The sequence below is a fragment of the Cydia fagiglandana genome, chromosome 2, assembly GCF_963556715.1.
Source record: "Cydia fagiglandana chromosome 2, ilCydFagi1.1, whole genome shotgun sequence".
In the NCBI taxonomy this organism is placed as follows: Eukaryota; Metazoa; Arthropoda; class Insecta; order Lepidoptera; family Tortricidae; genus Cydia; species Cydia fagiglandana.
This window is the reverse complement of record NC_085933.1, coordinates 9,026,048-9,041,571: the sequence shown is the minus strand read 5'-3', so window position 1 is coordinate 9,041,571 and position 15,524 is coordinate 9,026,048. Positions and strand designations below refer to the sequence as shown.

Genomic DNA, 15,524 nt, shown 5'->3' with positions numbered 1-15,524 from the left:
GTGGCATTCCACCTATCCAATTTCTTTGTCCAATGTGTATTGAGTCTCACATTTTGCTTTAATGAGAAAGTGACAGTGACAGAAGAAATTGGACAAGTGGAACACCACCCTAATTTGTAACCGTTCCTTTAGAATCTTAAAGATCTTATAACTAAAATGCCTGACAACTTTCAATATAAAATACTAGTTCATTTCTTACAGCTGACAATGAGGGTTGTATTCCATCACAGTTCCCTATTCAAGAAGACACTCAGTTTGGTCAAATATTGAAGGAATCGCTAGATTTCTTTGGAATACCAGAGAACCTACATAACGAACACTTCTTGGTTGATTTTAAAACTCGTAAGTACAGACAGCAACCTCTAGCTTGGTCTTGGAATATATTCCTGTTTTCCCATGTTTTTGTATTGGCACCAATAAATTAACACGACTGAATTAAAAATGCAGGTAATAAAATAATAAAAGTATTAGATAAGATACTCAGAACTCAACTAGTGATGTAGACATTTTTGTAGTTTCAGATACACTAATCATCTGCCCATGGACATCCACCTTTACCCTTTATTACGTAGTTAGTTAGGATCAACATAACTTTAGATCCTCCATTTACATTTTTTTCCAAAGAAGCCAAGGCTTAACAATATGGCCAAAGAACTCACACCTTGGCTATTTTGTTAGCGCTGATTTAGACGGCGCGCGAACTCGCATGCGATTTTAGTTACATTGCGGACTTATTGGTTACGTCCAATTCAACCGACCGATCAAAACCCGCAATGGATCGTCTAAAGGCTGAGCCACACCAGCTTGCGTGTGCGTGACGTGCGCGTGTGCGTGCGCTAATATGTTGGAGCCCCACACGCACACGTCACGCAAGCGGTGTGCCATCTCTCATAAGGATCTGTTTACTACAACGCCGCACGCGCACGGGCACGTCACGCACACGTAGCCGGTGTGCACAGGCCACAAATCAGCCCTTAACCACGGAAAATGTTTGCAGGTCAGATCCACAACCCGCAGTCGTACGTGCGCGACTGGTACTTCTTCAAGCGCTCGCAGTACCCGCAGCTGGGGCTGGTGCACATGGCGCCGGACGTGGCCTTCGACAAGCTGCAGCAGCAGGAGCTTCTCTCCAAGTTCGTGGAGATCGGCAAGGTGCTGCTCACCTGGGCCATTCTCAAGAACGTCGACATGGTAACCTTCTCATATTTACTAAATTAAATAATACTATTATAATAATTCAGCCTATATACGTCCCACTGCTGGACACAGGCCTGCTCTCATGCGCAAGAGGGCTTGGGCTATAGTCCCCACGCTAGCCCAATGCGGATTAATGCGGGCACATCACATACACCTTTTAATTTCTTCGCAGATGTATCCAAGTTTCCTCACGATGTTTTCCTTCACCGAAATGCTAGTGGTAAATATTAAATGATATTTCGTACATAAGTTTCGAAAAACTCATTGGTACGAGCCAGGATTTGAACCCGCGACCTCCGGATTGAAAGTCGGACGTCATATCCACTAGGCCACCACCGCTTCAAATCAAATATATGCGATAAAAACTAGCAAGCGGCCCAAAACAGGAGCAACTAAAACGTTTATTTTTGTTTCCAACTAACAGTTTGGGGAGTTCTTTATGAAACGGTCGAATATAGAAGTGTCGTCGATTGCTCGTCTTACTGCGGCACCAGATCAGATGGGTTGAAGCTACCCCCAATAAGTTTATAGTGTAAGGAATATCTGAAGTAACCCCTAGTAACTCCCAAAGTCCCAATACTGAGCCTATATTTTCTCGTCTGAACAGACTTTTTTCTTAGGTGGTCCAACGTGTGGTGTTCCTCCATGACGAGCTGATGAAGCTGCCGGCATTCCCACGCAAGGCACTCGAGGCTGACCTGCAACTGTACAGCAGAGGGGCGCTCGGCTCCACGCTCCTCGGCTTGGATGTGCTTCACAAGTTCATGTATGTTATTGCTAATATATAATATACAGTGTGGAAAGATAAGTCGGGCCCTGGAGGGAAACTGCCTTAAATCCTTAAGCTGGCTCATTTTACTTAAAGGAGACATTCCTTTATTTTTAAAAACAAACAAAACTGCATTAAAAGATTTTCTAAAACTCGCTTGCCTCGCCCGGGACTCGAACCGACTAAAAATTCCAAAAAATAAACACTCGCAATTTTATTCTACTTGTCGATACTTACAATTAATGTTAATGATAACATTTCTCCAAGAAACATTAGGTCTTACACTTGTCTGTCGTATAAAATATCCATAAAATCTAATATTTAGTACTCACGTTTTTTTAGACAAGCCAAATTGAAGAAAAAAATAATTAAATGCAGTTTTGTTTGTTTTTAAAAATAAAGGAATGTCTCCTTTAAGTAAAATGAGCCAGCTTAAGGATTTAAGGCAGTTTCCCTCCAGGGCCCGACTTATCTTTCCACACTGTATTTAGTAAAAAATAATAACTTAATAAGTAAGTAACTTTTGAATGCCTCAGCATCCCACCCATAGAAGCATAGAACTGTAGGTGTTCCCGCGCAAGGCGCTCGAGCACAGAATTAATAATAGTACTAGGTACAGAAGACTTACTCTCTAACAAAACGCTTCTGTTACGATCAGGACAAATATGGCCGCTAGGTGGCGACAGCGCCACGCGCGGCTAATGGCTAGCCAATAAAATTGGTGTAGAACGGATTTACTTTTAGCTACCTGTACCAAAGCGACGAAATCGCGGAGTGAGACACGCCTGGCTCGAGGCCGATCTGCTATATACAGCAGATGTGCTACACAAGTTGATGTGGGTTGTTGTTATAAATACCTAAATCTTTGAGCATACAACCACCAGATACCACTTTAGGTGTTCCTGACCAAAAGGTTAAGGTCTCCAGCTGAAAGTTCAGTTTGGACAAATGCCACCTCCTAGGAACTGCGACTTATCTAGAAAGTAAGTGTGATATCTACAGGGTTACCTAAGTGGAAAAGCGCAAACACTGTGAAAGGGCCAGTATTGCATACTTATGTTCCAAAATTAACCCAGTAGCCGCACTTTCCCTGACCGACTGACTTTTAGCTGTTTATACGTAATTTTTAAACGACTATCACCAAAATGCATCCCGATCATGCAAGCCGATGTCTTCACCCTCTGATTGAGCCTATAATTTTAAAATGGATTCCAGGTGGGTCCGGCTGATAGCGCGCATGTTCGAGGCAATGGCGGGCAACTTCACGTCGTCGCGCGACATCCACTTGTTCCTCAACGTGCTGAACGGCGCGCTCATGCTGCATAGCGAGGACTCGCTCATACTCCGCTACGTTATCGCTACTTACGTCAACGCTGCCTTCAATTTTAAGAACATCTTTTCTACTAATGGGTACAGCAATTTTTTTACAACCAACGAGGCACTGTAGTAGGTTAGGATATTTAAATCGTTTTAGATTATGTAGATAGGCATAATTTAGTTATTATGTGTTCCGTACTCCACATCGGATATCTTCATTGAGAGAGTAACGCGATCGTTGACTAATGATGCCGCTAGCGTCTATGTAGTCGCTCCGCCCCACGCCGTGACGTAGTTCCGCTTCCACTTCCTGCGAACCGTTGCTCGCTTCCCGCCACTCGCCACCGCCATGTCATTGTTTCGTCGACCGTCTTGACCGATGGTCCGCAAATATTTTTTGCGTATATTTTTGCAGCATGGTGCTTTAACATTTCCGATCCAAAGCTCGGTCGATTAAATAGTGAGATATGGCAGAGATCGCCACTATTAGTCTTTTGGCGGTCTCGCGATCGAAGTCATCGAACGGTGCTTTTCGATTCTACCCACTTTTTTCTCGCTAAATTAATTTTCACATTCCATGCTGCTAAAATTGTTACCGTTAACTCGCATTTTCGAGATCGAAGTAGGAAGTGCGTCAGTGGTTCTTGTTAACAAGTGGTAACAAGTCGCTCCGCATCGGAGAGGGAACGTGCGGTCATCGTGCCTGCGGCGGCGGCGGCGGCGCCCGGGCGGCGCGGCGGCGGACGGCCTGCGCGCGCCGCTGCCGGGTGCCGCGCTTCGCTGATAGGGAGGTTTGGATTGTCACGAACCATCCGGTGAGCCAGTTTAAGATATTCTAATTTTATTGGCGTTCAGAAGTTACTTCGTCACTCGCGGAGGGTTCTCAGGCAGTAGCCTGGGAGTACCTCGTGTTGTTAGTTGCGGCGCGACCGGGGCGCCCCGTCCCCCGGCGCGGGGGCGCGGGCCCGGCGCCCGCCCCCGCCCGCGCGCGCCGCGTCTTTCTTCTGCTGTCGTCCAAGGTGACTCCGAGACACCGCGACGCTGCGGGCCACGGTGGGCGCCTCCAGTCCGCAGGACTCGGAGAGACGTCACACGCCCGCTCCTGTTGCTGCAGTCGCGGTGCGGACGCCTCCAGTCCGCGGGACTCCGAGAGACGTCACACGCCCGCTCCTGTTGCTGCAGTCGCGGTGCGGACGCCTCCAGTCCGCGGGACTCCGAGAGACGTCACACGCCCGCTCCTGTTGCTGCAGTCGCGGTGCGGACGCCTCCAGTCCGCGGGACTCCGAGAGACGTCACACGCCCGCTCCTGTTGCTGCAGTCGCGGTGCGGACGCCTCCAGTCCGCGGGACTCCGAGAGGCGTCACACGCCCGCTCCTGTTGCTGCAGTCGCGGTGCGGACGCCTCCAGTCCGCGGGACTCCGAGAGACGTCACACGCCCGCTCCTGTTGCTGCAGTCGCGGTGCGGACGCCTCCAGTCCGCGGGACTCCGAGAGACGTCACACGCCCGCTCCTGTTGCTGCAGTCGCGGTGCGGACGCCTCCAGTCCGCGGGACTCCGAGAGGCGTCACACGCCCGCTCCTGTTGCTGCAGTCGCGGTGCGGACGCCTCCAGTCCGCGGGACTCCGCGAGACGTTACACGCCCGCTCCTATTGCTGCAGTTGCGGTGCGGACGCTTCCAGTCCAGCGGGACTCCGAGAGATCCGCGTGGCTCTGCGAGACGTCACACGCCCGCTCCTGCAGCTGCGGGCGCATCGCGGGTGGATCGCGCCAAGGTGAAGGCGGACCGCTTCTGCGTCCCGACTGCTCGAGCGGAAGGAAGGTAAGTTACGTGTATGCAGTGGAAATGCTACGAGTACAGCGACGATCGCCGCGTTGGTTGCCGGCCGTCATGACGTCGCTGGTGACCTACGCGCCGGTGGTGGCCACCACGATGGCACCGCCGAGGGCAACAGCGTCGCCGTGATGATGCGTGCAACTACGAGCCTAGCCATCGGCGCCTCCCGTGCCGGTAACGTCCGTCACGCGCACCGGCGCCTGTCGAGCTGGCCGCCACGACGGCGCCTCTCGCACCTGAGCCTGGCGACGGTGGCCGCCATGATGGCGCCGCCCGCTCGATGACACCGCCTGCCCCCCGAGCTGGCCGCCACGATGGCGCCTCTCGCATTACGCATCGACGCGGCGGCGGCGGCTGCCACAATGGCGCTGCCCGCCACGATGATGCCGCCCGCCACGATGGCACCACCACCTGCGCACTGGCGCCTCTCGAGCTGGCCGCCACGATGGCGCCTCTCGCCTCACAGCAGTGCCTCCCAGACCAGCCAGCCAGACGGCGACCGCCTCATGCACCGGTGCCTCCCGAGCTGGCCGCCACGATGGCGCCTCTCGCCGCACGCGACAACGCCTCTAGAGCGGGCCGCCACTATGGGTCCTCGCCTCATGCACCAGCGCTTCCCGAACCAGTGGCGGCCTAGCTTCACGCACCGGCGCCTCCCGAGCGGCGGCGGTTGCCACAATCACGCCGATGCTGTCCACCGATGCTGCAACTACGACGATGTCGTCCCTTGCTCGCTGGGCGCCACAGTATCAGTTTTGTCCTGTCCACATGGTTCCATTGAGGTACGCAGGCGCCTATAGCTATGGTGCAGGTATAGGTATGGTATGGTACAGCACGAACAGACCGCTAAGCTCTTGGTTTCGGTTAAAGAATCCTCCGGCGACGGCAGACAAGGTCGTAAAGAGCCCCGTCCTAGCGCGGCTCGACTGCCCGGAGTTGAAAGCGGTAAGATATGTCGATACTCAGAGGAAAATACGTCGTGTTCCCGGGCTTCATAAAGGTGCTGATCGACTTCGCTGTGTCGCTTCGAAGCTCCTACGACTTCTCGAGGCCATGGAGTGGTCCAACCGGAGAACAGCTAGCGACAAGGCCCTGTGCGACCGCTCGAAACCGAGGTGAAAGGCATCGAAAAGGTCTGCAGACTTCACATAATTATCTCTGCTTGCTCGCGCTCTCCAGCTTAAGTTCCGTCTTACAAAGACGAACTCGTGCGAAAAGCCATAATAAACAAAATGGGACAAATAAACCCGCTGCGCCTGAACAAGCTTGAGTTTCCGGTGCTAAGAGAAAGGGGCCAGGAGGACTCCAGCAGTTTCCATCTGTCTGTATTCGACTTTATCGAAACAGTTTTGTTACGCAAAGCGCCAAAATCGATTTTAGACTTGATTTCATCAGTTCGATTTCCTTAAAAGCATGCTACTAACTCGATGCCCTATACTAACTCGATATAGGGTGTCTCTTCGGATAAAGCGAATTAGACCATCACGCTCCTAGACATCACGTGGGACACGCGGCACAACACACCGATTGAAAGTTTTCTTTTTCGCGACATACAGGCCTGCCTTGCTGCAGAGTTTCTCGCCGAAATGAGACTCAATGCCTTCTGTTCAGTCTCAAATTCGCAAACTTTAGTTCATGGAGGAAGGTGAAGCCTTCGCAGTCCCCAGCAACACGGAGCTGCCGAAAGCCTCGCACCACTTTCTTCCTCATCTTATGCAAGCAGTCCGTTACAATCTCCAATATTGGTAGACAATGTACGAGGTAAGGCCCTTTCAGCGAAGAGTAACCGTTAACGGGCCGCATCTGCAGCGCTGACGACAGAAGTGTAAACATACAACCGCACCGGTACAGTATACATAAAACGACGGCGACACTACATCCCTTCCGTTACTACGGCTGTCGCAAAAACTGCTGATGCCAGCAGATCGTCTACAGGTCGCGCTGGTTGCTTGCTACTTGCCAGAGGTCGGTACAACCCCCGAGGGCAACGGTTTATCAAGAAGTCACTGCGCGCCCGAGTGGCAGCTGCGCCCAGCAGCCGCCGAGACTGTCTTCACCTGACAGGCGCCTTGTTGGCCGGCCTCCGCTTTCGAGAGCCCTCGCACTGTGCCACGGTATTTCTTAACAGACTCATTGAACTGCTACCACGACCTTTGACAGCTGCCTGTGAGTCTTGGCATGGATGTCTCCACCTCCCAGCCTAGTCTGTGTACTGCGACGGCGTGATAAGGAGTCTTAAAGCAGCTGTGGTAAGCTTGCAATTTACTGGCGGTCCTAGTGAACACAACGTCAGACCGCCCTCCCTTACGAGTCAACGACCTTAAGAATGAGGCGTAGCTCCTGTCAGATAGGACGCTCCAACACCGAGCTGGCGGGATCAGGAGTGACGTCCGCTACTGGCGTGACTGGCGCATGCATATAACATGCCAAGGTCTAACGCTACGTAGCGAACGAAACGCAACTGTCACTGTCTCACTAATATGGAAGAACCGGATATTCCCGATTCCGGTACTGTGTTTGTATAGAAAACAGTAACGGGAGCCCCTAGATCGTCCCCTTGTCTAGGCTGCATGTACGGCCACAATGTAGAAACGGTCTTTATGGTGCATCAAAAATAAGATCAACTGCCAGGTACCTCTATCCAGTGAAGTAGCGAGCTATCTCAGACGTCTATTTCTATTATCCATGTTAGCTTTCAGAACGATACTCGTTCATAAGCCTCTCACAAGTGCTGTGTATGAACCACTATCGGACACTATGCCTTCTTCCAACGCCATTAATAGCGAGACCAGCGCCTCCCAAAGCACCAGCTTGGGACGCGAGACATCTACTTGCCCTAATTTAAATAGCCCTACAACGTTAGGTACGTTAGAAGAAGTACGATAGAATAGCTGCCGCACTTTTGCTGTTAGCATCAGGCAGCAGGGTCAATGACCTTACTCTACTACACTGTAGCCCGGGCAATTACATAGATAACTTTAACGCTATTATTTTGTGTCCGAAATTCGGCTCTAAACCAGATAACGTGTCTTACCGACTGGACTCTTAGAAGCTCCGGAATAAAGTATAGACCCAGTATAAGTAGGTAGTCTGGGTACGTCACCTTGCGAGAATTACACAAAATGTTAGGGGACACTTCGCTTATTTCTTTCAGCCACAGTCTCATCCAAGCCGGCCTCGCCTACGATTGCTTTTGATCCACGATGTACTTAATAACTAAATTGGCTGGAAAGCTATTCACTTAGCGATATTTTCGCTTATGTTAATTGGGAACATGACTCGCCGAGATTCTGCGGATCGGATGCGATTTCGAATGAGAATTCTCTTAAACCAGTTTAACGTCAGATTCGAACCTGAGATTACAATTTCAATTCTCAATTTCCTGTAATTCACATTATAACGAGTCACTGTGATTTCATGGGTTGCAATATGGTGTATACATATTTATTCGTTCTCTGAGTTCTATGACAGTAGGTGTAGCCCTATCGCTTGCGCGCCCGCTAACTCGCCACCAGGAGATAATAAACAGGTCTCAATGAAGATATCCGATGTGGAGTACGGAACACATAATATAAAAATTTTACCTTCCAATAAAATTATTATTATGTTTCCTATCCACATCGGATATCTGAGTAATGCCTTCCTGGCAGGCTACTAGGCTACTTTTATGCCGGCGGTACTTCTCCTCAACAATGACATGGCGGTGGCGAGTGGCGGGAAGCGAGCAACGGTTCGCAGGAAGTGGAAGCGGAACTACGTCACGGCGTGGGGCGGAGCGACTACATAGACGCTAGCGGCATCATTAGTCAACGATCGCGTTACTCTCTCAATGAAGATATCCGATGTGGATAGGAAACATAATAATAATTTTATTGGAAGGTAAAATTTTTATATTTTCCAATTTACCCTTTCCGACGAACTTAGGCTAAACGTTGCAAAACCTAATCTCTCTTCAATAACATTTATATACAGGGTGTCCCAAGACTATGGAACATCAAGGGAAAGTACCTTAAATATTGTAGATAGGATATTTTGCCGAAAGAAGACATTATTTTAATTTAAAAAACAATTTAAACTGCATTCATAGATTTTAAAATAATTACATGGTTGAACCGGGAATCAAACCCGCTTCACGAGACAAAAAAACAACCTGTAGTTTTATCATACCGATCGAAAAGATTCATCATGAGGATTATTTCTTACTAAATAACATAGTCTCAGAAATAAAAGGAAGACCATGAATTTTAACATTTTTAATTCAAAAATAACAATTTAATTTATCAAATCCTCAAAATGAGTCCCATTCTGTTGAATACAAAGTCGCACTCTATTGATTATTTCGCTAAATTTCACATCAAATGTCATGGTCTTCCTTTTATTTCTGACACTATGTTATTTAGCAAAAAATAATCCTTATGATGAATCCTTTCGATCGGTATGATAAAACTACAGGCTGATTTTTTTTCTCGTGTAGCGGGTTCGATTCCCGGTTCAACCATGTGATTATTTAAAAATCTATACAGTGATACAGTACTTTATTGGTAAAAGAAATATATACATTTACACGTCATTTTGTTACTTAATTACTATTTACATTTTACTTATTATAGGTACATATGTGTATACAATTTACAATATAGTTAATATAATATTTGGTACAGCGCTGGGTCAATGATCTTACCGTATACTACTTAGTAAATTCATCGATGCTGTAATAAGCTTCATCTAAAAGTAACATCTTAAGTTTCTTTTTAAATATTAAATCTGTTTTTGAGTCTTGTATCTCATTCGGTACTGCATTATAAATATTTGGCCCCATGATACTGAGTGACCGTCGCGATTTGGCGAGTCGGCGTCTAGGAGCAATTAACCTGGGTCGCCTGCGCATTTGAGACCCACTGGCATGAGTGTTAGATTTATACATATCTATGTTCAATCTTACATGCATGCATGCCGTGAGTATATATATGCACGGTAAAGTGAGTATCTTATGTTTTTTAAACAAACTCTGTGCTGGGTAGTCTACAGGTTTTCCATCGATTATACGCAGGGCGCGTTTTTGCATCCTGAATATTCGGTCGCGCTCAGCAGCCATGCCCCAAAGATCCACACCCTGCAATAAAATCGAGTGGAAATACCCGTAGTATGCCGTTTTTAGGTTTTCAGCAGACAGACTGGGTGCTATTCTGGACAATGCGTAACACGCGGAGGCTAATTTGTCACATGTTGTCTGTATATGTGGGGCCCAAGTCAGTCCGGAGTCAATTTGGAATCCTAGGTACCTCGCGGAATCAACTTGCGGAATTTCGGTGTTATTTAGCACAATATTGAGATTAGGTTTGTTAGTTTTTTTTAATTGGAAATGCACTATACTAGTTTTCTCTAAATTTAATAGCATGCCATTGGCGGAGAACCATCTTACCATTTGACTTATGACATTGCAGAGTTTAGATTTTAAGCTCTCAAAATCGTTAGCATTGACAATAATACAAGTGTCGTCGGCAAACATGACATACTCCTGACCTGGGCAAGCGGTCGTGATGTCGTTGACGAGGATCAAGAATAGGTTATTCCCGGCGATCGATCCCTGAGGGACTGCACAGTTACCAATCGACTCCATTTCTGACTTCGCGTTCAGGACGTAAGTACATTGCTTTCGATTATTTAAAAAGGATGAGATTGTATCCAGAAAGTTACCAGTAACACCATAAACGGCAAGCTTTCTGATAAGAAGGGAATGGTCTATCATCTCGAAGGCGCGCGACAGATCGCAGAAGATCGCAGCAACCTGCCGCGCGTCTTCCAGATGCCCCAACACTCGCATCACAATGTCTCTAGCGGCATCTATTGTCGACCGACCGGGCTGATAGGCGTACTGCTGACGATTTAATAACCTGTTACCAGTAATATGTTGCATAAGTTTGTTGCTAAGCAACCGCTCAAATACTTTAGAGATGACCGGTACCAGTGATATTGGTCTGTAAGACTTGGGCGAGTGCAGTTCGCCCTTACCCTTGTACACCGGCTGTACCTTTATCAATTTTAAGATATCTGGATATACACCAAATTTAACGCAGTCATTAAATACGGACAAAAATAGGGATATAACAATAGGCGGCAAACAATCCAGAATATACGTTGTCATGTCATTTATATCTTTAGAAGTTTTACGTTTTATATGTTTGCAGGCATTAATCATCTCATGAAGGGTGAATGGAGTAAAAACCAGAGGCGGGGGTGGGTTGTCTAAATAGCTGTGGAGATATTCTAGGGCAGTGGGAGTGCACGGTCTCGTATTATTTACGTTCGCATCTAGATAGTACCTGTTTAGCAGCGTGGCGGTTGACGGCACGCGCGTCCTGGCAGTCGCCTGCAGACTTGCTAACAAGTATGTCGATTGCTCTGTTCCCGCTCCTGGAACCCCCGCACGTCTCATTCGATATTATGCGCCAAACACTACGTGACATATCACGATCGCAGTTTGAAATTTGTCTGTTTATATAACTCCTACGTATATTTTTTATAAGGGACCAGTACGAGCATTCTAGTCTTTGAAGGCTAGAAAGTGACTCAGTATCATAGGGGTTAAAACTTAGTTTTACCTTAAGTTTATGAATGTTATTTCTTTGTATTTTTACGGTGTCATTGACCCAGACCTCGTTGGTTTTTTTAACCGGATGATACTTAATTGGGAAATGAACATCGAAATAATGCTTCAAAACATTTATAATAGATTTTATCTTTTCACCTGGGTAGGTACTCTTACTTAGGATGTCATCCCAATTTTGGAAATCAAGACTTCGCATGAAGTCATGTTTGTTACAATGTGAAAACTTTCGCTTTAATACATGGCAATTCGATTGGGTTCGGTTATTAATATTAATACTAATAATTAAAGACAAATGATCAGACAAATACATTTCATTACACATTATTTTATTTATGTCAGACTTAATTATATTGGAATATGCATGATCAATACATTTTTTAGATGTCTCTGTAATCCTAGTCGGTTTATTTATAAGATTTCTAAACCCACAGATTTTAATAGTATCTAACAACTGTTTAGTAATGTTACAATTAGTTAATATGTCAATATTAATGTCGCCTACTATGATTACATTATTATTTTGAATAGCAATAAAATTTAACAATAGATTTAACTTATTTAAGAACATCGTGATGTCACCACTAGGCGGTCTATATATACATATAATAATTAGGTCAAGGCCGATACACTCAACTGCACATGTCTCAAAATGCATTTCTACGGAGAGGTCAGTCACTTCGCGGCGCTCTAAGGTCAGTATGTCAGTGGCAGTATATATGCAGACACCTCCTCCCACCCGCGAGGAGCTGATAATTGAGTATATTTACCGAGGATATTTGGCTCGACTCGAGCCAATGCTCAGATAGGCACAATATGTCAATTTTTTCCTGGAGCTGGAGTTCGCTTTCTAACCTGCATGTTTTATTGGCTAATCTATTTATGTTCAGGTGTAATATATTCACCCTCTTTTTGCAAGCGTCTGATTTGGCCGGTGGTGTCGTCGTCGGTGGGAGACTGGGTCTCCCTATAGCGGAGAAAGGGCCGCCATTCAGAAATGTTGGTGTTTATAGGCCACACAGACGACGAAAGGAAACGATCGTAGACTGCAACGGGAATACCAATTTTGAAGGAGTTATAACTGTCTCGTTTGGATTTTATTTGTTCTACCTTATACTGGGCACCGTCATGAATGCTATTTAGATGGCGTTTAAGACTCTCAGGCGTCGTATCCTTTTTAAAATAACATCCATGTAGGAATTTATAAACCTCAACCCCTGTGATGGATGAGTCAGTCGCGGTTCCTTTAATCATAATCGTTGATTTTCGAATTTTGCGGCGTTGATGGCGGCTTTGGACGGGCTCAAAATCATCATCAGCTGATTTGTCAATAGGCAGTAGTACTTTTGGGGGTTCTGCCGAATTAGCTTGTAAATCGATGGTCGGTTTCAGCGGTTTATCTGTTGATTTGTTTGCCGTATCATGATTTGAAGCCGTTGTAATGATATCGGCGGTCATTGTTTGCTGCGGTCCATGTTTCGCTGGTTGGTTATTACGCTTCGCCCGTATGGGCAGTTTAGCCTGCGCTGCAATTCGCTGTCTCGTTTGTGCAGCCGCCGGTCGCTGTGCCCGCTGTGGTGCATGTGTGGATGCGGGAGCGGGACGGCTGGTCGGTGTTGACGCATTGCTTGTCGACATCGGGGTCGACGGCGCAGACGTAATAACCGAATCACTTTTGTTGCCTACCTTGGCTGCACTCTCAATTTTTTTGGTTTGAACAACGGATTTTATTTCACTGTTTAAACTGTCTATTATCTTATGTAAATCACAAATTTTTTGTTCTAAAGGTTTAAGTGCACTTGCAATTAATGTTTTTAGCGTTTCACAGTCGATTTGCGACATTTTAACACGCGTTATAATAATAAGTAGCGTATGTGGTGTTGATGCTACCGCCCGCGCACCGCAACTTCGTTAAAAGCTTCTTACCATAGATACAAGATTGGTACCCATTTTGTTTTTATCGGACATGCAAACCTAATTTTTTTTATATATATAATGAATGGGCTTACTCATGGCCACAGACTAGCCGAGGCACAGAATATTACCGTATTAAAAATCCTAATGTTATTAACTGAATGATCTAAATTCTAGATAACATCTCATGAAATAACCCAGTAACTGACCGCCCTAAACTAAAAATGAATTCTATTCACCTATAAACAATTTATTTTAGTATTAGATCTCAACAACTGGCCACCTTATACTAAAATGAACTCTATTTATAGGTGAATAGAATTCATTTTTAGTTTAGGGCGGCCAGTTACTGGCGAATTACCCTATATCTCAGAGACTTAGTAACTGCCGATTTTCAAAAGCTGAACCTCTACTGTTATTATTTTTCAGTTACCTTCTCATCATGCCGACACTGCTCCAGATCTATTCAAATTACCAAACGAACAAGCTAGTGACCACAACGATAGAGTACGCTGTGAAGCAGTTCTACTTGCTGAACAGGAAGCCGTTCATCCTGCAGATGTTCGGCTCCGTGTCCGCCATATTGGATACTGACGAGGAATCAGCTTATGGTGATGCCAGTAAGGTACTTAATTACACGCAATACGAAAACACTATTGTTACTTATTGTTATAGGGAGCGTACATGAACTGTGGAGGGCAGCACTTGCTTGGGCTTGAAGTGTCAATGTCCAGTATGTTTCCGATTCAGGCCACAAGATGGCAGGCCCTCCAACGCGCACGGCCCCAATTAAGACAATCTCTTCCTTTACACATTGTTGTTTGTTGCTATTTTTTCTTCGATTTTGTCCTCGTCTTTCTCGTCATAGTTCCAGCCTTTTTACGTTTCTCAACCTACTATTACGTAAACAAAAATATGTAATTAAATATAACATCCTGCTCCAAGGGCCTCTTTAATTTTAACACGTTGCTATGATACAATTTTTCTTATTCATCGCTTTATATCACATCAGACAAACTTTGCTAGTTTAAAAAAAATAGAAACACTTAAGAAATTTTCCGCCAGTAATCTCATTTTATTGTCACTGTGGCAAGTTACGACAAGGCACAGAAATCAAATTCCGTGGTCATATTGCAAAAGACGCAGAGATACAAAACCTCAATTTTCATAAGCATAACATTTCAAATTAAAAAATCTTTTCAAGTACATTAATATCTGGTACATTTGACTCGCAGGTACAATCGAGCTGTCTCTTCAACTTGCTGCTAAGCCTAGAGACGCCGTCCCCCGACCCGCTGCACATCGCCGAACTGATCAAAGAGGAGAAGCCGCTCAAGCCCATCGACTTCTGCTACCGGGACGAAGACGAGATGGTCAACGTGCTGGACTGCATCAGTCTGTGTGTCATGGTCGTGTCATACTCCTCGGAGAGTATGCGGGGCTATCAGATGCTTGTAAGTCATTTCTGATACTCTAATTTGAGTAGGCAAAAGTAACTTAGGCAATAAAATTATATTGGCCTCCTCTCTTTTAACACATTCATTGCCACTAAGTCCTACGGGTTACGCTCGTAGCGCGTAGCCACGTATTTGCCGTATGGAGCGAACAGGGCCAAGAACCCGACTGTCGGTCGGGTTCTTGGCCCTGAATGTGTTAAATATTTGCAATACAAACCGATTATTTTCAGTAGGTACTTATCTGTAGAAGGGAAGCGATAGAAATCTTATCAAAAACATAGTGACAGACATAAAACTTTACTAATTTTTTGTTTGTTTTTCTAATTGTAATTTCTCAATGAGAATCCATCACATAATAATCCGTAATCCAATAAAAATCCATCGCATGAAAATCACATGTTTTTACTGTCATATAGCTTGTTTCTATAC

General features: G+C 45.9%; 1 protein-coding gene across 1 annotated transcript in view; it reads left to right on the top strand.

Annotated features, from left to right (window-relative positions):
- The window catches only part of LOC134675484 (protein unc-80 homolog), a 77,554-nt gene that overhangs the window by 32,399 nt on the left and 29,631 nt on the right, over positions 1-15,524 (top strand). The window contains exons 45-50 of the mRNA XM_063533750.1: positions 202-342; positions 998-1,191; positions 1,818-1,963; positions 3,182-3,376; positions 14,068-14,263; positions 14,874-15,092. Coding sequence (XP_063389820.1) covers positions 202-342; positions 998-1,191; positions 1,818-1,963; positions 3,182-3,376; positions 14,068-14,263; positions 14,874-15,092 — 1,091 coding nt within the window. The remainder of the gene's footprint in view (positions 1-201; positions 343-997; positions 1,192-1,817; positions 1,964-3,181; positions 3,377-14,067; positions 14,264-14,873; positions 15,093-15,524) is intronic.